Source organism: Akebia trifoliata, chromosome 7, assembly GCF_017979445.1.
Source record: "Akebia trifoliata isolate Shusen 1 chromosome 7, ASM1797944v1, whole genome shotgun sequence".
NCBI lineage: Eukaryota > Viridiplantae > Streptophyta > Magnoliopsida > Ranunculales > Lardizabalaceae > Akebia > Akebia trifoliata.
In genome coordinates this window covers 26,026,888-26,052,806 of record NC_141381.1, presented here as the reverse complement: position 1 = coordinate 26,052,806, position 25,919 = coordinate 26,026,888, and the positions used below count along the sequence as shown (strand labels likewise).

General features: G+C 34.9%; 1 protein-coding gene across 5 annotated transcripts; it reads right to left on the bottom strand.

Moving 5' to 3' along the window:
• Positions 1-1,128: 1,128 nt before the first annotated feature.
• On the bottom strand, positions 1,129-24,497 carry URE (urease). 5 transcript variants are annotated; one of them, XM_086447848.1, is made up of 19 exons: positions 24,339-24,497; positions 23,444-23,604; positions 22,247-22,320; positions 21,525-21,570; positions 13,318-13,423; positions 8,928-9,070; positions 8,147-8,257; positions 7,483-7,646; positions 6,809-7,187; positions 6,600-6,708; positions 5,122-5,261; positions 4,876-5,013; positions 4,701-4,792; positions 3,679-3,808; positions 3,439-3,597; positions 2,609-2,776; positions 2,232-2,366; positions 1,676-1,747; positions 1,129-1,579 (listed from the first exon to the last, which is right to left on the bottom strand). In XM_086447848.1, exons 2-19 carry the CDS (start codon positions 23,567-23,569, stop codon positions 1,358-1,360), a joined length of 2,514 nt encoding a protein of 837 aa, XP_086303974.1. In that variant the 5' UTR covers positions 23,570-23,604; positions 24,339-24,497; the 3' UTR covers positions 1,129-1,357. The 5 variants fall into 5 exon arrangements, with proteins under 5 accessions (XP_086303974.1, XP_086303971.1, XP_086303973.1 ...); XM_086447845.1 differs by having other exon boundaries at positions 1,129-1,747; XM_086447847.1 differs by having other exon boundaries at positions 1,129-1,747; positions 24,364-24,488.
• Between the last annotated feature and the right edge of the window lie 1,422 nt (positions 24,498-25,919).

The window sequence follows — 25,919 nt, the reverse complement described above, 5'->3', positions numbered from 1 at the left end:
GCATTTCACCATCCGAGGTGTGGAAGGTCAAAGAGCTTTTAAGCTGACCTAAGAACCTGCAAATGAACGATCTCTAGTACCTTGGTCAAACCAAGTTGGCATTGATGGAACGAGTTGAGGAAAATCGGGATGACGCCAACGAACAAATCAAGGAAAGTCAAGAAAATCACCAAAAGATGAATTAATTGTTAGATCAAGGCCGAGCTCACTATCAAGAGACAATTTTCATCTCAAGGAATGGAAGGCCTAAAATATCCTCTACAACCTTATTTCGACTCTTCAATCGTAGCTAAATCTAGATTAAGAAGATGAATTAAACATCATCACCTCCAATTATGTGAGGATTTTTAGAAGACTTTTGGGCAGCTTTAGTTTTCATATTAATTTTTTCTCCATATTTATCCATTTTCTTTAAATCTTACTTTAGGGTTTCCTCTTGTAGTTGATCTTAGGGCTTAAACGGGTTGAGGTCAGGTCAAATATGAGTATATCTATATTCATATCTAAAATTTTTATTCGGATTCTACTAGTTAAAATCATATTTGAACCATTTTGCTTTCACTAAACCTGTATCTGGATTCGACTCGAACGAATTAATTAATTCAAATCGGATAATTTCAAACCACTCAATTATATTCTAAGGGAAATGTCTAAATGTCAAAGAACTTAAACTCAAGACCTCACTTTTTGGAAGGAGACCTTGGCCACTATGCACGACACTTGTTTGTTGAAGAAAGTTATCTTAAAAAATATATAAAATAATATAACTTATAAAATAATATACCATTTGGATCTAGATGGATATAGGGGATGGATCCGTATCCGACCCGAATTTGACTCGGCTCAAGGATATCAATCCATATCCAACCCATTTTTTTTAATTCGGATATACTTGAAGGAACAATCCCACTAAATTCAGATCACTCGGATTTTGAATAAAATCCTATGCATTTTATATAATCTTTTTTTGTTTGCTTAGGAAAACCACCAGCGACCAAGTTTTCAAAAATAAAAACACATGATCCTGACCAGGTAAATGCAAAATCCAAGACCAGTGAACCATCCTAACATGCACATGAGAAATGCAATGTACAGATCACTATTTGATGTGTTTCATAGATACATAGATGGCCAAAAAAAATCAACCACTTCAGATGCCAATAACCATTCAATTTATCACATTAAAGTTAAGAATTCACAGATTGGATGGTTACTTTGGCAGGAAATACTTGCTCGATTTCCACTATAAATACCATCTTATTACTTTTTTGAGGGATTACAAGTTCTAGCTTCTTCACGGGTACTATGTAGCATAAATCCTACGCAGATCTAAAGTTGGGGAGATATCAATTGCAATTTAAAACAGGAAGTAATTGCGAGATAGTGGAACTGTGGTTGCTGCATTGCAGGTAAGAATTACACCATCTGCACTCACCGTGTATGTTTCTGGGTCCACTTGAATATCCGGGAGTGTGTCATTGAGCTTCATGTCGAGCTTAGTGAGTCTCCGAACATTGCTCACGGCTTCTACTCTCTTTTTGAGTTCATATTCTGTTCCGATTCCTGCTTCTTTTGCAATCTGTATGTGAGAAACAAACAGCAATAACCGATAAATATGGGAGCAGGTTTGCAATTTTACAAAATTGAATAAAAAAGAAGAAAGAAATGGATTTGCCTGGCTAACGAAAGCAATTGAGTTTGAGCTTCCAGCCTTGCCAAATGCGCCAAACATCGGCCTCATCATCACCTGCAACAAATTGGGGTCAATATTTGTTGATACATATACAAGGATGTAAGAACTTATTAGAGAAGAGGTGACTTAATTGAGAAGCTAATATTAGAAGACTTTTATGATTTTGCATTCAGGTTGCATTTTGATGGAAGACTGGAAGGTATCTTAGGCAGAACACATAGGTTGGTGGATTTCTTCCCCACTTTACGAGTGCAACCTGTACCGCAATGCTGCACTCCCAACTTTAACTTGTTACACCCCAATTTCTTTATCACACCCCAATTAAAGATTAAAACATACTCTTAAAACATTACAAAAGGTTTGGCTCAAATTATTATCTCAACATTACAAAACATTATAACACTCGTTCAAACAATTTCAGTTGTTTTATACAATTTGATTAGGCTCATATAAAATTTTAAACTCAAAAAATAGAAATCTGTAATAAGCAAAAGTTGGGTTGCCAATAGCATCTCTCTAATATTAAGGCGAAGTTTACCGGTTCAGGAGTAGGGATACTGGCATTTGGGTCGCCCATGTCAGCCCATGCAATTGCACCACCTTTGATCACCATTTCTGGTTTTGTTCCAAAGAAAGAAGGCTTCCATAAAACAAGATCAGCCAACTTCCCAACCTGTGAAAATAGAAGTGTTTTGCATAAGCAACTATATTTTACTTTTCATCTTTGTTACCAGTGAACAACATTTTATGAAATTGTGGAATTTTTCGCTTCAATCAATAAAAACGAAATTTTATTACAAATGTATAAAACTATCTGGGAAGATCATGCAACAGAACCTTCTTAATAACATGAAATTTTGAGGTCCCAAGCCATAACATAAGCAAAACTATATAATAAGGTTAAAATTAGTATACCTCAACTGAACCAACATATTGAGAAAACCCATTAGCGATTGCAGGATTTATGGTATACTTTGCAATGTATCGTTTAATTCGGATATTGTCATTCTGGTCTCCACTAGACTCAATAGGTCCTCTTTGAACCTTCATCTTGTGAGCAGTTTGCCATGTTCGGATTATCACCTGGTAAGAAGAGCATTGATCAGATATAAATCTCATAGAATTCAAAAACAATTGTCAATCCATAAATGCACAATCACTACTAAAGTTATAACAGAGCCCATTTAAAATGTTAGAAGAACAAAAAGTTGTTGCACATGTATGGGAAGTGCTCACGACCAATATTCCATTGCATGCTAGCATGTTCGGGATAAATCTTTTGGGATGCCCATAAACATCTGTTTTGAGAGAGAGAGAAAAACGGATAATGGATGCAGTCACTAATTAACTTTCCCTTGAAAATGAGAAAATGGTATAGAACGATTAATATTACCCATTTGAACTATTTTCCTTGATTTCTTTTATTACCTTCTTATGTCATTAATAATATGAATGACATTTTAAAAAAGGAAAAAAACAGGTCAGCCTGGGGGGGGGGGGGGGGGGGGGGTGCCAGTTACCTAGTTTGATATCCAATGTCTTGACAAAATACATCCTCATCATCAATCAGGATTCAGAACTAAACATGATAGATTTCCTCAAGAGGACTTGTGGGCATCAACTACATTGTGTTATTTAGCAATATTTGATGAATATCTAACTGGTCAGGTATAAGTTGTTGGGACATACGTTTTTAATGAAAAAAATCTATGAACCAATAAAAAAGGTAAGAGAGCTTTGCACACCTCTCCGATACGGCCCATTGCTTGTGAATCAGAAGCTATAATACTGATAGCTCCCATATCATGCAAAATGTCTTCTGCAGCAATTGTTTCAGCCCGTATCCTAGATTCAGCAAATGCTACATCTTCTGGAATGTTCTTATCAAGGTGATGACAGACCATCTGCATGAATTAAGATTGGTTTGTGAGGCAGAAATGCTTTGACTCACAACACAAACTGTTCCTTTTTATTTCTTTTCTTACCAGCATGTCAAGGTGCTCATCTATGGTGTTGTAAGTGTAAGGTCGTGTTGGGTTTGTTGATGAAGGCAAAACATTTCTCACACCACACACTTTGATGATATCCGGAGCATGACCACCTCCTGCACCTTCACTGCTCAACAAGAAATTGAGACACAAAATTCGTGAGTTGCATACTCTGGTAATGGAGCTAAAACATTAAAAATTATACAAAACTACAATAATAGATTTTCCCAGCTTCTAAAAAGACAAAGGAAGTCAATATTAGTATATAATTAATGAATACATCTAACAACAACAAAAAAAGCCCTATCCCAAAGATTTGGGACTAAACGAATCTTGTTCGTCCATACCACTCTGTTTGGAGCTAAGTCTTTTGTTATTGAATTTTGGTTCTTATATGCTTTTACTATCTCCATCCACGTTCTTTTAGGTCTTCCTCTTGCTCTTTTTGAACCTTCAACTTGAATATTACTTCTAATTAGGGAAGTAATTGGCCTTCATTGAACATGCCCAAACCATCTCATTCGACTAGCTCTTTTTATTGCCTATTCGAGCAATTGCTACATTTTCCCGACTGCATTCATTCTTGATTTGTCTTTCGTAATCTTTCCTCAGCATCCTCATCTCTACTATGCTAAATTTATTAACATGATGCTTCTTGACCTCCCAACATTCAGCTCCATAAAGCATAGTTGGTTGTACTATCTTCTTATAAAATTATCCTTTTAATTTGATTGTTATATGTTTGTCACATTACACTCAAGAAGCACACTTCCACTTTAACCATCCAACTTTGATACATCTTCCACAATTTCTCCATCATTATGTACAATACACCCAATATAACAAAAATAAGAGCTCTGGGTATTTCTAGACCATCAACTTTCACTGGACATTCCTCATTGCTAAAGTTATATTCCACATCCTTGGTCTTAGTGTTACTTAATCTAAAGCCCTTGAACTCCAACATAAAAGTCCAGTTTAAGTTGATATAATCAAATAAACTAGCATTCCAACTACACCTGTGGTAAGTATGGATCGTTCTTCCATTAAATGCATCAATAGTGTGTTCCACACATCCAGATTCATTCAAGGTGTCAGTGTGGATATTAACCTGTCACAAATTGATATCTCATCAATTAAAGAGTTAAAAAGACAGGGAACAAGAAAAGAATGAAAGATATAAATAACTTGTACTTGAATGTCATATTCGTCGGCAAAACTCAAACAATTGTCTATTACAGCAGGGGTAGTTCCCCAGTCTTCATGCAGCTTCAAACCCATTGCTCCTGACTTGATTATTTCAAGTAATCCATCTCGCATGGCACTGTTCCCCTAAAAAAGTATAGGGTAATTCACAATAGAAAAAAAGGGGGAAGACAAGAACATACAGACAATTTCAGAGCTTCAGTCTTTCAATCTAAAGATAAAAGGGAAGAATACCTTCCCTGTGAAGCCAAAATTAAGTGGCATGTCATCGGTTGACTGCAGCATAAGTTTCATTTGTAGTGGTGCAGGTGTACAAGTAGTTGCACGTGTCCCATAAGCCGGTCCCGTCCCACCTCCCACTAATGTTGTGATGCCTTCATAGATTGTATAAAGACTTAGAGGCATAGAATTGTTCAGAAAATATCACTTCAACTCTTCATTTTTATTTTCTGTTTTTCCAAATATATGAGCAAAATTTCATTAAGGTTATATCACTCATATTCTAATTAATGAAAAAAATGCATGGACAGTCATAGCGGCAATATGAATTTATGAATTACACTCAACCCCATCACCTTAATGCTCCATTATTAGCCTATTATCATCCAATCGAAAGGACAGAGAAAATAACGTAAGAAAAATGTGATCTCAACACAGTGCAGATCCAACAAATCTCAGTTCTATAGAGAAAATAGCCTGACCAACATGAAAAAGTCTGTCAGTATAAACTAGGCCCAAGGAACATTCCAATGGTCTTCTACAATATGTGTAAACTACTAAGGCATACATTTCAGTACTCATTCACCCACAGACAGTACAGAAAATAGAATCTAATGATGTACTTGGAAACAGGCTTTCACTCGGGCAACTGGGTTTTGATCTTGATCTGCTCAGATTGTGTATTATTTTCCCCAAAATCCATTCTAATCACACCCCAACAGCGAGGAAAAAAAAAAGAACATGTGAGCATTTATATTGAATAAAATGTACCTAGAGTATCACGAAGTTCATGACATCCTTACAGGATATCCAGATTTTCCATTAACCACCAAAATAAATCATACTAGTAATTGCATTCGCATCTTATTATATTTTTATTTTTTAAATATATATGAATAAATTACTTATAAATCCAAGTCCATCTAATTAAAACAACAATGATTGAATTGGCTTAATGAACGTGCCAATATGCTTATAGTACATCAAAATAAGATGATATAAATACCTAATTAATCATAATTTATTATATTAATGAATGAATATTTTATGTAATTTTTATAAGTGAAAATTATTATAATGTGTAGTTTACAAGTTCTTTCTACCAGCAATTTATAATTTTCAATAATTTTACATCATTTAAAAAAAAAAAAAAAATTTGTCCAAATTATTCACCGGAATATTTAAGGAAATGAAAAATGAATTCAACTAAAATATATATGAAAAGAAACTGTCAGTTAATCTTCGTGTCAAACCCTATGGAAAAAAAATATTTAGTATATTTCTAGGAAAAATGTTGAAATTTAATACGTTTTTTTTTTTTTTCTAGATTCAAGGGGAGGCACAGGGGCCGAATCACATGGAACAATTCATAGCTGTGTTGTGAACTATTTTCATTTCAATGTCTCTCCCTCGTCAATAATAGAAAATAGACTAAATAAAGCTTTGTGATAGCTAATTATCTAATGTATTTTCCAATCAGATAGAACTCTAACCGCTTGATATCGCTTCCTGTGCCAACTGAGGACATATAAAGTGGACATGACAGTCAATAGCCCCAGCAGTTATAATCATTCCTTCTCCGGCAATAACCTCAGTGTTGACCTAAATTAAGGAAATAAATGTATAAACATATGCCAATAACGTAACAGGTAATCATGCATTCATACCTACCGACTACTATGCATTGTGAGAAGGAATTTACCCCAACAATCATATCAAATGAAACGCCATCCATCACATCAGGGTTTCCTGCTTTCCCAATGCAAAAAATAGAACCTTCTTTGATGCCAATATCTGCCTTGTATATTCCTGTATAGTCAATAATCAAAGCATTTGTGATAACAGTATCCAAAGAATCTGAAGATGGATAGCCTGAAGCCTGTCCCATTCCATCCCTTAGTACTTTCCCACCACCAAATACACATTCGTCACCATAAACGGCAAAGTCTCTTTCAATTTCTGCATATAAGTCGGTATCGCCAAGCCGAATTTTGTCGCCAGTGGTGGGCCCATACATGTTACCATAAGCCTCACGGGAAATTATTCTTGTGAATAAAGGGTCTTCTCCAGTGACACCCTCACTGCAGAATTAAACTTCTGAGATTAGGCATAACTTTTTTTTTTTCTTTTAATTTAGAGAGATTATATTGCCACACCAACTTTTGCTAATGCTCCACCAATTCATATGTAAATCTCCAATGAATTAGCACACATCTAGGGATGCTGTTAGTAATATTGGTGTGGCAATAGAAGTTCTCTAAATTTTTTTTTTTTTTTTTTTGTAGGTTAAGCATACTTGAATTATCTTAATTATTTTTGGAAGGAAGCCGAAACAAATGGCCCCAAAAACAGAAGACTACAACTAAAATTCCAAACCTGGCATTTGGTTCTTCCTCATTTCCAAACGCTCTATCACGTACAGCTTCCATCACCCTTTCAATCTGGGAAACTTCAACTGGACCGTCCACAATGCCATTCCCTCCTCTGACCACTTGCCGGCCTCCAATGCTTACAAGAGTAACATGTTTCACATCCCCTGGCTGGCAAACCACAATTGTCAATAAGTTCTAAAAGCAATACAAGAGAACAGATAAATGACATAACAGGTGCACACCCATCACATGCCATGGATTGACCAATAGATACAAACCAGTTTAAAAGGGAAATTTTATAAGGCGGCACTAAGACCAGCAATGCTATATGAAGCAGGGCCATCACAAAACCATATGTTCTAGAATAAGTGGAGAAATGAGGATCTCGAGATTAGTGGATGAAAGACTAGAAAGGACTAAGTCAGGCATGGGCACGTGAGGGAATCTATAGTAGCTTTAAAGGGGATAAATTAAAGAAAGCTCAATTGAGATTGTCTGTACAAGTTCAATATGTAACACTGCAGTAATCAATGAGTGCTTTAATGCAGGTTGAAGTCTCTAAAAGGATGGGATAACCCATGGACATTGATGAGGGTAGTAAGTAACAAAAAAAACACTTAAGCTTTGAATTCTAACAAAAGAAATACCAAAATAAAACAGTGCCCAACCTCAAATCGAATAGCTGTCCCTGCTGGTATGTTCAATCGCATGCCATACGCTCTCCTTCGATCAAAAACCAAATAGGGATTCACCTCAATGAAGTGATAATGGCTGCCAATCTGAATTCAGGAAGGAAAACCTTGTGACTTCATATTTATTTATCAATACTTGAAACAAAGAATACCATAAATAGCAAGGAAAAAGATGCAGGCTTGTTCAATGGGTTGTCATAAAAAATGTTAGACAACGGCATCGAGAAGACCTACCAAGAACACTGAGAGATCTACAGAAAAACAGAATATAAAATGAAGAAAGAAAGACAGTGTGAAGAAAGTAAAACTGTAAAAGCAAGTAAGATAATTTTCCTCCCTGGTCACAAGATCCCACCTACGAATGAAGTCTTCAAAGAATAAACCATTTGAAGATCTTACATCAGAAAGAAAAAAATTAAAAAGTAAGGCCTAGGATACTGATGATCATGTCGTGAACCAGCTGCTCTTTTCTATAAAAATCCCTCTTTTTTTCCTTTCCTTCCAAAGCCCCCCACAAATGAAATTAGCCACCACAAGATTCTCTTTTTAGATTTGAAAAAGGAAAAAAAAAAGGATCTTGGAGGAGTGTTTTTTACAACAAGAATGTCTCGGTGAATCAAGGTTCAGCCCCAGATTACCCATCAAAAACCAAACAGGCAAACCCCACTCAAGTGCTCATCAACGAAAAAAAACCCATCAGAAACAAAGCCAAAATAATAATAATAATAATAAAGAATAAAAAATTGATGGCATGCACCTGAATCGGCCTGTCTGCCTTGTTGACAACCACAACAGTAACAGCTCTCCTTCCAGTATTAATTGTAATTCCTCCATATCCAAATTTAATTTCACCAGGAATTATATCATCTTCTTCCCCAGAAAACTTGTCTAGTGAAGGAACTGCAGAACTGAAATTCTTTCATTAATGCCCGCCAGAAATTTATCAGGTACGCCTATTTCTATTTTAACATACAATATGTTTATACGTGTGCTAAGAACTTCTTTTCAACTCTTTCAAGGAGGACCCAGTTACTGGTTCTCAGAAACTACTAAACATGATCCTCACAATCTTAAGAAAGTTGTTTGTCAGCTATGGGCTCGGCCGAAGAAAAACTGGGACAAGTTCCTATAAAAACTTCAAAATCAGACATGAAGTTTTCCTCCCCTCTTTTTCTCATTGAACAGAAATAGTTGCAACAAATAAAGATGAAGGAAGGAGCTTTCACTTTCAAATTTTGTTCTAGAAAAAACCCAAAAGATATCCTCCTTATAAAAAAGTTCCCAGTGAGGACCAACCAGCATTTCATTGATTCATTCTTCCTTTTATTTTGATTTTCTGAGTTCTTTCTCAAAACATGCACAAGAAAATTCTAGAAATGCAAAACTAGTACATGTAACAGTTCCAATTTCTTATTTAGTTGCTTATTTGTGCTCAAGTTCGTTACTCAATGGATTTCACCCAAAAAGGCTTATCCACCATGAAAAAGAACTGATGACTTCCATTAGCACTAAAATGGCTGATAGTTTCAAGTAGCGTCAATGTATTTGCATTGTAAATTCCATTTCATCTCTGTCCTACAGAATTATCATGAAGGGGACGGAGGGCACCACACCAGACCACTGCCTCCATCCTAAAATTGGTGATAGAATTATAAGATCAGTGATTGAATTTAGAGAGAACACTAAACTTGGCAAAACTCAAGAAACTCAAAAAAGTTGACTGAGGAAACTTCACATTTTTATTGCAATGGGATAACGAATAAGAGATGATTCACAGTCTCTATTTGGTTTTAAAACATCAAATGCATCTAATTAGGACAATGCTTCCTCCCTTTGACATTTCTTTTTCTGAATCGATCATTTGGTCTGCCCTTGTCCTGTCTTAGGTTTCTTTCTTTGTGTGGTTAGCTTTATTAGGGAGAATTCTTATTCAGGATATCTTGATTCGTCGAGGTTGGATTACTCCAAATTTCTGCCCCCTATGCATGAGCTATGGGGAATCAGCCAACCACACTCTAATCCATTGTCCTTTCTCCAGAGGCAATTGGATGTTCTTTCTTACTGCTTTCAGATAAATTGGGCTTTACCTCAAAATTTATTTTTGCTCTTGGAGGGTTTTCAACATCTTTTCTCTTAGAAAAAGACATTTGTGGGCTACTCTTCCTTCGTCCATTGCTTGGGGTCTTTGGAAAGAGAGAAACAAGAGGGTGTTCCAGGGCAAGGAAAGTACGTCTCACACCGTGATCCTGGAGATCTTGGGATTGCTCCATCTTTGGTCGAAGCTAAACAAGGACTTCATAGGAGTATCTTTCAAGGATTTTGTGTTTAAATGAGAATCTCTTTGTGATGTGTAGATCTTTTTGGCTTGTGGCTGTTTTTGTTTTTTTGCTCTTTCAGTCTCTTTGTTTTCCTTTGTTTTTCTCTGTTTGGGGGGCTACCTCAGCCTCCTTTTCTTTGTAAACTCCTTCTTTTATTAATATTATTACACTTATCAAAAAAATTAGGACAATGCTCCATATAAGAACAAACTGAACACACTCATGCCAATGCCAACATCCTAACCCTATGGTCCAACATATATCTAGAGAATAGACAACATCTAGCCTCCCATTAATACAATATAGTTGATTAAAGGTTGATGACTGATGAGTAAACAAAAGGAGGATGGTGGTATAAGTTCCAGCCATTCAAGGACATGAAAAAGATCTAATTGGAAAAATACTGAGATTTGGGAAGGAGCCCACAAGTTTGTAGAAGCAGATTATAGAAAGAAAGTTCAAAAGTGAAAGTTTTGGGTGCAGCAGCAAACTACTCTCTTTTGGAAAGGAATTACTTAAGGCTTTTAGCACACGAATGCATCAAGTTCAAAGTAGGTGTGAGTGACGAATAAGGTGCGATTTTGGATGGAATTGTGTTGCAGAAAAAAACATAATGGGGGGTGTTAGAGGAAGAATTCCTAATAAGATTGCGAAAGAGCAATGTTTAGGGGTTCCACTAAGACTTGGTGAGTATTATTCAATTGAGCTCAATAAAGTTCGATGAGCAGAATAGTTTTCTTGAACAAATCTTGTGGGTGCTAAACCTTGTTTGTCAACTTTTAGATTTTTAGAAGGATTTGTAAAATGAATTTCTGGTCTATCCTGCAGTCAGTTCAGTGTGGGTGGGGATCATTTCTAACATAATTTGTTTGCAAAGCTACTGGGGATTGCTTCTCCATTAAACAATGTACGTTAACAGTGGAGTTTGGATGAAAAATAATAATAATAGGGGAGTAGTAAGGGAGCACCCCGATACCAAAATACAAAATGAGAAAGAAAAAGAAAAGAATTGAAATCTTTGGGGATTTTTTTGGTGTTTTAAAATAATCGGGATTATGTCTAATAGCATAGTTGAGCTTCTTCAAGGGAAGCTCCAGGGATTATAAACCCATGGCCGTACCCTTAGAAGAATTCTATCTTTAGCAACTTGTTGGATCATTCAGCATAAAAGGGATGACTAAATATATGAAGATAAGCACAGGATGCCAAAGTCAATCACTGAAAATGGCTACTTTTTTTTTTACCAGGCAAATGAGATTATTGGTCAGTAATAAGTAGGTGAAGGTGGATTTTGAACCCAGGTCATGGTATCAACACTCACGGACTTTAACCAACTTAGCAAGCTGGCAACTTTAAATGGTTAAAAGTTTATTGTTAAACATCAAATAAATTGAGTTGAGGGGTCTTCTTAGAGAATTTTATCTTTGGTAAGGTTGCAGATATTCTTGAGTCACATTAGTGCTTTTGAGGGGTGGGTTCATTGGATGTTTTGGAAATCCAACAAAAAATGGAAAACTTTGAATACCTTTGTTAAAGCTAATAAGGTTTTATTTTATAAATATATCCATTTAAAGATACCCACCCTTTGCAACGTGGTGATTCCTTCCCATATTCTATCTTACTATAAACAAATCTTTACTTAGTCATACATACAGTCTTCCAAAAAGAGTTGATAATATAGTCAAACACCCTCAAGCCATCCATACAAGACACGTGTCATCAATGTGTATGTATCTATGTGTCATACTAATTGGATCTCAGATCTCAAGGAAAGGACATGAATTTGCAAATTAATATTTTAGTATTTTGCAATAATACAATAACTTCTAATTTTGTAGAATTTTAAAATTCTGTACATGCAGCTCTTCCGCATCCAATATCCATGTCATTGTCTTCTCATATCAACACTCATTTCATTGTCCCGAAGGTTTAAAATCTCGTTATGACACAACATTTGGGTCAGGGAAAAACTGAAACAGTAAAGACCGAAACAATCTGAAACAATGAATGTTTTGGAGTTAATGATTTGTTCCAGCTTCAGGCAAAACAGGAATATTCCGTTGAAACATTTTGAAATTGCATGAAACTTTGAACCATGACTGTCTCTATAAAGAACCTAAGAGTTGGGCTGTCTTCTCTGCTTTCTACTGCTTCGCAGTCAGATTGAAGTAGTTACTTAAACGGTATTTGAAACAGGTTGAGTAGACCTCCTACATTAAGGCAGACACATACCTCTCAATGCTCTTGGCCAATCTACAAAAATATCTCCATGCCACCCAAAGAGGGAGCTCAACACACCATAAATCCCCCAAAAATATGTTTTAAGTGTAAAGTGGTATCTTTTGTAGCTTGGGTAGGCAACAAAAAAATGTGTTTTAAGTGGTAATGCAAAAGTGTAGGCTAGTATGGAAGATCACCAAGTAGTGAAGTCTAAGCCTCATTTATGACAACTTATAATAACATGTCAATACTTAAGAAAGCAAAAGTAAATTCGAAAATAACTGGAAAAGATATAAATAAGAACCGAAAAAAACAAGAACAGGAACATGAGCACATAATAAACAAAAGTCGGGCATTACTTACAACTTTTAGAACCCACCTTTGGAAATATGGTTTGAGTTGCTACTTTACCAAAAGGAGGTTGTGGGTTCAAAAAACTAGTCAAGAGAATTTTGATGACCATGATATAAGGGAGAAAATAGCATCTTAGTAGGCCTTCTGCACCCAACTTAAAAATTGACCTTGTTTTTCTATAGAACACGAGTCAAGGAACCCATACCTCAAAAGCAAACTATGTGTATCCATTTTATAAAGTGTTCATTTCTTTACCTGGAAGAAAAGAGCCATGTAAGGCTAGTTCCAAATTTCCATCATTGCTTGCAATAGGATCGTGAACAGTGATTAACTTTGTCCCATCAGGAAAGGTCCCTTCAACCTAAATAATGAAATGATATTTGTAGTTCGCTTAATAATAATTTAAAAGCACAAAAAGAGGAGAAAGAGGAAAGCCAATCACCTTAAAATACTCGCATCATACATAACAATAACATAATATAACAAAAAAACTAACTAGTGACAAGAAATTTGTCATGAATCATGAACACCTGAACTTTCTTTCGTAATAATGCACCATTTTCTACACATAGCATAGTAAATTATACATGTACTGTGCAAATAAAGTGGACTGTTGAGTATATTTTCTTCCACTCTCGGGTGTGTCATACCCCAGTTAGGCCTCGTGACCCTTTTATATTCATAGTTCTCCCCCTCTCCAAAAGATCGGTCTTTTGAGTAGTTGGTTGATTAACATGGTATCCAAACGCTAGGTTCATATAGGTCATGGATTCGATTCCAACCTTATGGGTGAGGGGGAGAGTATATTTTCTTTCACTCTTGGATATGTCATACCCTAATTAAGCCCCATGACCATCTTATATTCATAGTTCTCCCCCTCTCCACTAGATTAGTCATTTGGAGTAGTCATAGTCACCAAATCAGGGTTCGGGAATAAGTCGGCAAAGGAACAATTTGATAAAATTGGGAAACATTAGAAAAAAATTGAGCTAGATTAGGGTTATGTAATTGTTCCTACTAGTGGGTGTTTTCATACTATATCATCAAGTTCTGTATTAAACTAGAATTATAAATCAAGAATTCCCATGTTGACATCATTTATGCATCCATCCACAATAAGTAACCACAGATTCACAACATATTCAAGATTTATACCATTCAAAATAAAAAAAAGGCCACAGTCATGTGTCCAAATTAGGATTCATTAATATGTCAAAAACATAAAGTCAATGTCATTCTCATTATTTTACGCATTATTCATGATTTAATCGCGAAGTTCATAAAAGTCACGTATTATTAAAAAAGTTGTGATAAAAACAGTGAAGGAAAAAAGTCATGATTTAATAACTACTTTTTCAATAAGTGGGCGACTTTGTTGTCCATGGGAGTAGTTAGTGGATTAGCATGGACAAACAATCTAATCATGCCTTTCTTTAAACCTTTTAAAAAGAGAACAATGGTTGTAACAAAAATAACAACATTTTGAATTCCTCAACAATCCCTGGTGGAAGAGGAAAAATTAAGCTAAACAATTGAGATATTTAATCAAATTAGATAATAAGCTAACGTAGTGGAAGTATGTGAATCAATAGATTCAATAGGTTGTGTTCAATGGAACACTCTAAATCAATTTGAATCAATAGATTCAATTGATAAACAAGCAATAGCTTGAAAGAAAATATAACATAAAGCTAAAAAGTAATTAAAAGAGAAAAGATAATTGAATTGATTATTTAATTTCGGATTTTGAACTCCTTAAATAGATAACTCCATCATAATAACTTGTAATCCTACTAAAATACTAAAAATTAACATTCATAACCTATCTATAACATAATACTAACTTTCTAATCCTATTAAAACTCAAATTGGACACTTCTAATTATAGTCTAAATAATAAAAACGAATTTAAAATAAATTAGAAACTAACAAGAAATTGTACTCCTAATATAACTATGAAATAGAAATCCTACTAGAAATAGAAATCCTAGTAAAACTCTAATTAGGATTGTTGATGTTGTACATCAGGCCCCCTTTCTTTGAGAAAACTCGTCCTTGAGTTTGGTGTAGGAGTAGAAAAACCATCCTCCAAAAAAATAAAGATAAATGTCCTTTACGTTAAATGTCGAGGATATATGTATATCATCAGGCAAATCCACCACATAAGTGTTATCGTTTATTTTCTTCAAGATATGAAGGGTCCCAATTTTTTTTAGCTTGGTCTTGTTGTAAGTTCTAACAGGGAAGCAATCTTTACTAAGATAAACCATGACCAAGTCTCATTCTTCATAGCTCTTGAATCATCTATGCTTATCGGCATTTGCTTTGTACTTCTCATTAGAAACTTCAAGGTTCTTCTTCACTTGTCCGTGGAGTTTGTGAAGGTTCTTAATCATATCATTGACTGTCACATTGGAGTTGGGGTGAGAAGGAAGTTGTACCAAGTCCAAAGTATGATTAGGTGATTTGGAATAGACTATGTGGAATGGTGCGTAGCCTGTAAAGCGATTAGGGACTGAATTATAGGCAAATTCAGCTTGTGCAAGTGCCAAGTCCCATTATCTCGGTTTATCACTGGAAATGCACCAAATCAAGTTGTCAAGAGTACGATTCACAACTTCTGTTTGTCCATCCGTTTGAGGATGGGGGGTGTTTGAAAATTTAAGTTTAGTTTTAAATCTAGCCCATAAAGTCTTTCAAAAACTTAGAGTCACTATTCGAAGTGATGGTCTTAGAGATTCCATGTAAATGTACAACTTCACGAAATAAGAGGTTGGCTATATTTACCGCATCATGAGTCTTGTGGCAAGGAATAAAGTGTGTCATCTTAGAAAAGCAATCAATAGCAACGAAGGTAGAATCGTTTTCTCGTTATATTCGAGGTAGTCCAAGTGCAAAGTCCATTAAAAGAACTTCCCAAAGGCCATTAGGAACTGGTAAAAGTGTGTACAAACCAATGTTTTGTGCTTGTCCTTTCCCTTTTTAGGATATGAGGCATTGACGGACAAAATCTTCAACATCTTTCTTAAGAGACTTCCAAAAGTACCATTCTTTCACAAATGCAATGGTCTTTTCCCGTCCAAAGTGTCTCGAGAGTTCGCCACCATGTAACTCTTTGATAAGATGCTCACGAATGGAATCATTGGGAATGCATAACCTTATTCCTTTGAAGAGGAACCCATCTTGACCCACAAAGTTTGAAGTACCTTACTGTCCTGAGCTGCACTTCTCCCACATAACTTGGAATTCTGGGTCTTCAATATAAAGTTCTTTGAGGAAGTTGAAACCTATCACATTGCTCCTTATAGTAATGAGAAAAGAATCTCTATTTTGCGAGGCATGAGAAAGACTACGACTTAGTGGGTCAGCAACTTTATTGTTGAAGCCAGATTTGCGTTGAATAGTGAAGTTGAACTCCTGAAGCAAGGTGATCCATGAAGAATGCATGTGGTTGGTTGGACTTTGAATTTGGATAAATTTCAAGGCCTGATGGTTTGAATAGAGCACAAATTCATTTTAGATTAAGTAATGCCTCCACTTTCTAAGAGCATGAACAACGACATAGAATTCAAGTTCATATGTACTCCATTTTTGCCTTGTCTCCATTAGCTTCTTACTAAGGAATTCAATAGGCTTTCCTTCTTAAGATAAAATAACTCCTACTCCAAGTATTGAAGCATCACAATAGACTTCAAATAGTTTATCAAAGAAAGGAAGTGCAAAAATAGGAACAGAAGTAAATTTAGCCTTTAGGAGATGAAAGCTAGCTTCAACGTCATCGGTCCAAGTAAATTTTTTGTTCTTCCATGTGTCGGTTAAAGGTGCTACAATGGAGTTAAAGTCCTTGATGAAACACCGATAGAAGGATGCTAACCCATGAAAACTTCAAGCTTCGAAGGCTGATTTTGAAGAAGGCCAATCCCTTATGACTACAATTTTAGTTTCATCCACATGTATGCCCACTTTGAAAACTATGTAACCCAAAAAAAGTATCAAAGACGTGAAAAAGTGACATTTTTTCAAATTGATGTAAAGATAATTGGCTTTGACAACCTCAAAAACAGTCAGTAGATGCAGAAAGTGCTTTGAATCAGATTTGGAATAGATTAAGATATCATCAAAATAGACCACAATGAAATTACCAATGAAAGGTCGTAGTACTTAATTCATGAGGCGCATTTGATAAACCAAACGGCATAATTAGCCATTCATACAAGCCATCCTTGATCTTGAAGGTCGTTTTCCATTCATTTCCAAATCGGATCCGTATTTGATGGTAGCCACTTTTCAAGTTGAATTTGGAGAAGATAGTTGAACCCGTTAACATGTCGAACATGTCATCAAGCCTTGGAATCGGAAAGTGATATTTTATAGTAATTTTGTTCACCGCATGACTATCAATACACATTATCCATGTACCATCCTTCTTAGGTACCAATAAGGCCGGAACTGCGCATGAACTAAGACTTGGTTGAATGAGACCCTTGGAAAGTAAGTTCTCCACTTGTTCCTTCAATATGTCATACTCTTTTAGACTCATCTTGTAACGGGACAGATTTGGGAAACTTGTACCGAGCACCAAATCGATGTGATGTTGTATATTTCTCATGGAAGGTAATGAATCTGGCAAGTCCGAAGGAAGAACACAAGAAAATTCTTCAAGGAGGGGTTGCACTCGAGTAGGAGGGTCCCGATTGGAAGGTTGCACTACTACCGCGAACACTTGGCTTGTTTCCTTTAAGTCCTCATTGATATTGGTAGAAAAAAAACATGTTATCTTCTCCTTAACTAGGTAGGAAGCCTTGGGCTTGGCATAAGAAGGATGTAAGATCACTTTGACACCATTATGCATGAAAGAATAAATGTTGGCTTTTCCCCGGTAGGTGTCATCATTATCATGAAGCCAAGGCCTTCCAAAGAGAATGTGGCATGCTCACATTGGGACGATGTCACAAATAACCTCATCTTTATATTGCCTAATGCCAAAAGAAATGAAGTATTGTCTTGCCACATTCTTCTTGCATTCATCGTCCACCCAACCTATAAAATAAGGTGTAGGGTGTTACGTAGTGGGTAGCTTGAGTGCATCAACCATGTGGCCTGAAATTATATTTTCTAAACTTCCACTATCCATAATTAATTGGCACAACTTAGCTTGCACCTTGCACGTAGTTCGGAAAAAACTGTCGATTTGAAGGATCAACATGTTGTACAGACAATAAATTACAAATAACACAACTTAGATGTTCACCTTCGTCCACCTCATAAGCCTCAAAGATGACAGCCACATCATTATCAACATAAGGGTCATCTTCATCATTTTCATAATCAGCCTCAACTACTAATGTGTGCTTCCTCCGACACACTTCAAAGTATGACCCATTTTCCTGCACTTAAGACACTTATTTTGCTTTGGGTGTGCATAGGGATTAGGTTGGTGGGGTTTAGGATGTGGAGGTGGAGCTTGAGAAGTGGAAACATGGTTGTTGTTGTCATAAAGGGGATGATTGTGGGATGGATAAGGTTGATGAAATGGGGGAGGGCATATTGTGGATAGTTAGACCTCCGATTGTTGGTATAAGAAGGATGAGAAGAAATACGAGAATCAAGCATAAAGGATTCTACCTTTAGGGTAGTGTTTATGGCTGTGTGCAAACTTGTGTATTGATGCGTGGCCAATTTCTCTTGAATTCTTCTATTCAACCCATTGATGAAATGCCCAATAGTTTGGTCTTCATTCTCTTGAAGTTCATTCCTTGAGATAAGGCGAAAGAAATCATCAACATATTCTTGTACACTTTGAGACCCTAGCCTACAATTTTGTAGGTTGATGAACAATATTTGGATGTAATCTGGTGGTAAGTATCGTTGCTTAAGTAATTGCTTCATGACTGGCCATGATTGCACTTGCCGAAAGCCTTGACATAGTCGATCTCGTTGGAAATGGTCCCACCAAGAGGAGGCTGCTCCGGTTAGCTTAAAAATACAAGTTTGACCTATTTATCTTCCGAAATTTCCATGTAATCGAATAATCGTTCAACATTAGAGATCCAGTCAAGAAAGTCCTCAATGTGCAAGAGCCCATTGAAGGTAGCAATATCCGCCTTAAACCTATAGTCAAGAGACCGCTATTGTTGCCCACTGTTGCGAGGATGTGGGGGTGCATTATGCATAAACACGCGTTCAACCTCCTCAAAATCATGGAAGGGCTGATTTGTGGGTAAGGGATAATGGCTCCGTCTTGCATTGACTTCGCAATATGAAGGTGGGCGAGTATGAGGAAAGTTAGGGAGAAATCTATCATGGTCAAAATAGGGATGTTTAGTTAGAGAAGGGGTAGTATAAGGATCCAATTCATCTATGTAATCCATATATGGGGTTGTTATGGTCCTTAAAGGGTCATTGAAGTTATTTGATGGTATTGTATATTCAAGGTTAAAAAAAACATTTTGTTGGAGCGGATATGTGGATGTTGGAGGGAGGGTGAGGGATTTTATTTTGAGGGTATAGGAGTGATGCGGTATAGTTAGAAGGTCGAGGAAGGGTGGTATGAGGTGTGGGGAGTGGTGCAATTTGGGCAAAACTAAAATTATGGGTAAGGTTATGATTTTGAGGGAATTCAACCTCTTTAGAAGAGTTTCTAGGGTTTGAATTATGATGGGAATTGTAAGAGGGATGGTGGGAATTCTTTGGGTCTTCATCTCCAAAAATTTTCTTATCTTTCTCCTTCTCAATCGTTTTGAAAACCATGCCTTGAACATGAGACTCCAACATAGCCATAATTATGTTGGTGATTTTTTCTTCAAACTTCTCTAATTTGACTTCCAATTGAGTTTCTAGATAAGATTCTGTGATAAAATCACCTTCACCAACCATCTTTTTTCGATCTTTTTTTCACCCAAAGGAGGGATAATGCCCGGAATCCTTTGGGTCTTCATTTCCAAAAGTTTTCTTACCTTTTTCCTTCTCAATGGTGTTGAGAACCATGCCTTAAACATGAGACTCCAACATAGCCATAATTTTGTTGGTGATTCTGTCTTCAAACTTCTCTAATTTGACTTCCAATTGAGTTTCTAAATAAGATTCTGTGATAAAATCACCTTTACCAACCATCTTTTTTCGATCGTAGAAAGAGCTCTAATACCACTTGACGTAGCGGAAGTGTGTGAATCAATAGATTTGATAGGTCGTGTTCAATGGAACACTCTAAATCAATTTGAATCAATAGATTCAATTGATAAACAAGCAATAGCTTGAAAGAAAATATAATATAAAGCCAAAAAGTAATTAAAAGAGAAAAGATAATTGAATTGATTATTCAATTTTCGGATTTAGAGCTCCTTATATAGATAACTCCATAACAACTTGTAATCCTACTAAAATACTAAAAATTAACAACCTTAACCTATCTATAATATAACACTAACTTTCTAATCCTATTAGAACTCAAATTGGACACTTCTAAGCACTTCTAATTATAATCTAAATAATAAAAACGAATTAAAATAAATTACAAACTAACAAGAAATTGTATTCCTAACATAATTAGGAAATAGAAATAGAAATAGAAATCCTCGTAAAACTCTAATTAGGATTGTAGATGTCCTACATCATAAGCTAAGACTACTGAATAGAAAAAGACTTGTTAATGTGAAGCTCAGGGGATGAAAAATACCAAAATTGTCAAATAGGACCAGAATTTTTGTATCTCTTTTTCTTTGCTAACTAGTCTCTCTCTAAGCAAAAAGTATTCCTATATAAACCCTGCTTGCACAAATTGCATGGTAGCTCTGGAAATTTATTTATTTTTTATTACGATTATATCTACACGCCATAATTACATTATTCGGGTTGCTAACTCAACGGTAGAGTACTCGGCTTTTAAGTGTGGCTAGAATCTTTTACACATTTGGATAAAGGAACAGATTCATCCATACTGTTCATGGAGTTTGTAAGATTACGATTGATCCTGAAAGGGAATGAATGGAAAAAAAACAGCATGTCGTATCAATGGAGAACTATGAAAATACTTCATCCTCACCAAATCGGTACAAAATCTTCAAAATATTGTTTGATTTCTTAGAGAGGGATAAAAAAAGAAATTCATGGTAAGGTCGAGCAAATAAATGGATTGAGCCCTACGGCTCTAATTATAGGGAAACAAAAAACAATGAGCTTTTGTGCTTAAATCGAATGATTACCCGACCTAATTAGATGTTAAAAATAGATTAGTGCTTGATGCGGGAAAAGGTTCTCCCATAAGTGGATTATCAATTTTTTTATGAATCCTAAATATATCTCTATTCTGAAGTGGAAATGAATGTGTAGAAGAAACAGTATATTGATAATGGTAATTTATTCCAAAGTCAAAAGAACAATCGGGTTGCAAAATTTTGGTAATTCATTGTTGCTGTGCTTACTGATCATTCTAAAATGAAGTTTCAATATTCATTCCGTTCTACCTGGACAGCATGCAAAAGGTGTGGAACAGCTGGAAGAACTTGCCTCCTGTTGATCAAAAGAAATACAATAATCAGATTCTATAAAAAAAGAAATTACCATTCAATTTTGGTAATGTGTTTGACATTACTTAAATTCAGTTGTGCAATGTCAAACACATAATCACAAAATGAAAACTAGTATAAAGAAACAACAAAATTGTTTATGAACATATACATTCAAAGATCCCATAATCCATGTTGCAACAGGATTGTAACAGATATCTAGAGCTTTTAGAAGCTCATTACCAACTAAAACTTATTCGTGTACACTAATGAAACATGCTTAAATATGTCGAAATAACTCAGATATTGAGCTCTAGTGAACAGATGCCATTGTAGACCATACAAGAGGCCAAATAATAATGGAATCCAAGATAACAAACCAATATTAGTTGTAAGCTTTAAAACAAAATGTGAATGACCATAAATTTGACATCCATTGAACAGTATCAGTTCCATGGTATTTTGACGGGTTTTAGACTTTAGATGTCATTAGTTATTCAGAGTATTAAATATAAAATTGTCCAATGTGCACACAAGGTGATCCATATTCCATAGTATGCTCATGATAAGAATAACTAGATAAGCCATACACAATACAATTCATAAAGAAAAATTCTTCCATTAAATTTTTTTTTTTCACAATAAAGCATGGTGCCAGCTATTGCAAATTTAGATCATACCTTCCCAATAGTTGTTTCCCAGTATTCATCAACTCTGCAACAGTGTTATTACCATCCCTAACGAACTCCAAAATCTATGAAAAACAGCAAGCATAAAACAGATACATATCTTCAGGAAAATAAACAAAACCAAGAGTTGGGATAAATTCTCTAAAATTAAAAAGCAAATAAAATTATAAACTTAAATGAAAAACAAACTCACCATTATCTGATTTTTAAAAGAGTACCACTATTATAGAAATGTTACATTATGGGAGTACTGAACCATAAGTATCATGTATTCATAGTTATGAACTTAGGTCATGTATGGAGTCTTACAATTTATTTTCTTTTTCTTAAAAAAGAAATTTCTACTGCCTCAAAAAATCCATATATATATAGGGTCAGGTTCAAGGGACATATGAGAAAACATATGTAAAAACAATGCAACATTAATAAATTTTCAAAATATGAGTTAGAAATTTCGGATTGAGCTGATTTTTTGTGAGGATCATCTCTATGATGGGAAGATCATCCGAAAAAAAAATCAGTCCAATCTGAAACTTCTAACCCAATTAAAAGTGATTTAGAATGTGGACCGTCGATTTTTTGCCAATTTTTGTCAATAATTTGTAAATCACTTTTGATGGATTTAGAAGTTTTTTATTGAGCTGATTTTTTGTGAGGATGATCTTCCCGTCATAGTGACCATCCTTGCAAAAAATCAGCTCAATCCAAAACCTCTAACCCATATTTTGAAAAACCATTGTCTTTTCATATGTTTTTACATATGGCCGTTGAACCACCCCCATATATATATATATATATATATATATATATATATAGGTAGAAAGAAAAATCTATGAACTTCTTCTTCTTCTTTTTTAAAATAAGCAAGTGCATTGGTGGTCAGTAATTAGCAAGTGAAAGAGGGTTTTGAACCCAGGTCAGTGGTATTAACACTCGTAGAGAAATTTCTTTCTGAAGAAATATTTTTTATTAAAAAAAATCTAAGCTTCTATACAAGGCCTTAAATGAAAAACAAGTTCCCCATGTCCATTAGATGGTGAAACATAGGATGTCCATATATAAATATAATATTTGAAGCAATCTGTGCATGGGAACAAATGAATGAAGAGAACCTCTACTCAGAGAGAAAATAAGAATAGACATACTCGGTATAAAGGCTATTACACATTATCGGCAATCCACTGATACCTGAGTCGCTATGAGTGCTACTGCTTCAGTGTAATTAAGTTTCAAGCCCCGAGCGAGTCGCTTTTGTGCAAGAAATCCAGCCTCGTGCAGAGATAATTTCTCAACTTCTCTCGGAGTCAATTTCATTTTCAAAATTCCAGTCTAGAACCGAAAAAATGGGTCTGAAAAAAGAATGCTAGAAATGGTCAAGTAAGCCAACACATAAGAGATGGAGAGTCAAAAGTGGCCTCAAAGCAAAGGATTAAGAAGTAAATATTCCTCTAATCTCAAAAAGTTGATTAATTCATGAATTTTATTCTTAAATTGATATGTACATTATTTGCTGGTCAATATGACGCAATAACCACTAGTCAATAGGTTTGAAATGACCCAACTATCTAAAACACAAATTGATCGATAAGAGCAACATCTTGATCTGTTGAGCAATTATGAATTTAGACAAACAACTAGACCCAATGAGGGATGGATTCAAAGATGAGTTCGACACATAATTGAACTAAACATGAATCTTGACTAAACCATATAACATTGTCAAAGACAAGTAAAATCGAAGTCATCAAAAAACTCTGCAAAAAAAAAACATTAAACCTAAAACCTAAAACACGAAATTGTATAAATAAATTCAGATTAAATACAAGAACAGACAGATATAGATTTATTCAAGAAAAAAGCAAGCTTATTTAAATGCAGAACGACATCCATTACTAAAACTAAATCAAAATGAACAGAAAAAATGGTAAAAAAAATTAAACAATATAAATTCAGATTAAATACAAGTTCCGATTAGATGATATGGTTTAGATTGATTGAAAAAATTAGGTAAAAATAGAAGATTTAAATAGAGAAAATAAAGAAAATAAGAGATAAAAGAGAGAGATTTGGATTTAGTGCTCACCAGTGAATTTTAATGGGGAACTAACTTCGAGTAGATTTGGAAAAAACCGTTCTTTTAGCCGAAACTCTAAAACCTCAAGTTGAACTGTTATTTTATATTATTGTACTCTCTCACGCTCACGGTTGAGTTTTACAGAGAATGAATTCAATGCGCTTATAGATTTGCTACAATACGCCTGGAGCGTACTGCGCATGCTTCCGTTTTCTTTGTCGTTTTCTAGGAATATAGATACTATCTGGATTTAGGAAAGTTCATCAGATAGTCCTAGAGATTCCCTGAAATTTTCTAAAAATATGTATTTTTTCATGAGAGTTACTATTGCCACATTAACTTCTACTAACTTCACACCAACTTTTACTAACGCCGCATCAATTGTGTGTACTGACGCCACTTCAACTGTATGCAATTCATAGGCATTGGTGTGGCAATAGCAGCTCTCAATTTTTATTGGGCTTTTGGAACCATTTTGAGCCCAATCAGCTGATGAATCGATTTGGTGGGTTTGGATCTTTTGTAAATTATTAATAATTTAAAAGACAATTATTGACCTATAAGTGACTAATATTTGTTGATTTTTCTAAAAATATATCATTTTTATGGGACTTTTCTAACCTCAAACCACTTTTGATGCACACCATTTAAAACATATTACCCAGAAAATCAAAATTAAAAAATTGAAAAATATAATTTATTTATAGATCAACAATATTACAATAATATTATTTCAATGGCGATCCCTAGGACTGTCCTACCTCCTATGGGAATAGAATTACAACATCGGGGAAGATCTTCCACGTCTTATTCATATATTCTACGCACTAGAGGTGTTAATAAGTATCCCTTTATCATAATTGAAAGCCCTAATTTTGAATCCCTTTGTTCTATAGTTGATTAGATTTGACTCTAAAGAAGGAGTTGAAATCGATTCAATTCTATCCATGGGTACCAGAAAATTGATTTTTTTTTTTTTTTTTTTAAGATGGTTGAAGGTTTTTCTACCCATTAAAATTAATAGATATTACATTAATGATGGAAAAAAGATTTGCACGTAAAGAAGATGAAATTCTGAAATAACTCAAAGTATTTTTTGTCTCGTATGATTCTTGAGAACCAAAATTGATGGATATACTTACAGTCTTTGCTTTTCCAATTCAAATATAATATTAGATTTTCTTAAGAAATATTTTTTTCATTTTCTTTTTGAGTCAGTGTTTCAACCCTTGATTGATATATTAAAATTATGAATAATAATTTTTTAACGCCCCCCTCTAACTAACACCCCATTACAAAATCGTAAATTATTAGTCTCAGGATACACAAAACCATAAGTCTTTTCTTGTGTATCCCAATGCAAATGATCTATAATTCTGTGATGAGGGTAAGGGGAGTGTCAGATTATCACGATTCTAAAATTATATATTTTTAAAATATATAAGGTTTCAAGAATGATGATATAATTTCGTAAATAATAAGATTCTTTAATAAAATTATATAAATCGATCCAACCAAGTTGAACCCAGCTTCAACCAAGGTCGAACCAATTTGACAAATTTTTTTACCCTCATGGGTCAGTTAAGTTTG

What these genes read in the sequence shown, in the direction of transcription:
- URE (XM_086447845.1), bottom strand. Translation starts at nt 23,569, where the DNA reads ATGAAATTGACTCCGAGAGAAGTTGAGAAATTATCTCTGCACGAGGCT. An exon ending in GAGGAAGAACCAAATGCCAG is followed by an intron (nt 7,188 to 7,482) that starts GTTTGGAATTTT and finishes TTAATTCTGCAG; the next exon opens with TGAGGGTGTCACTGGAGAAG. An exon ending in ACAGGAAGCGATATCAAGCG is followed by an intron (nt 5,262 to 6,599) that starts GTTAGAGTTCTA and finishes CAATCTATGAAG; the next exon opens with GCATCACAACATTAGTGGGA.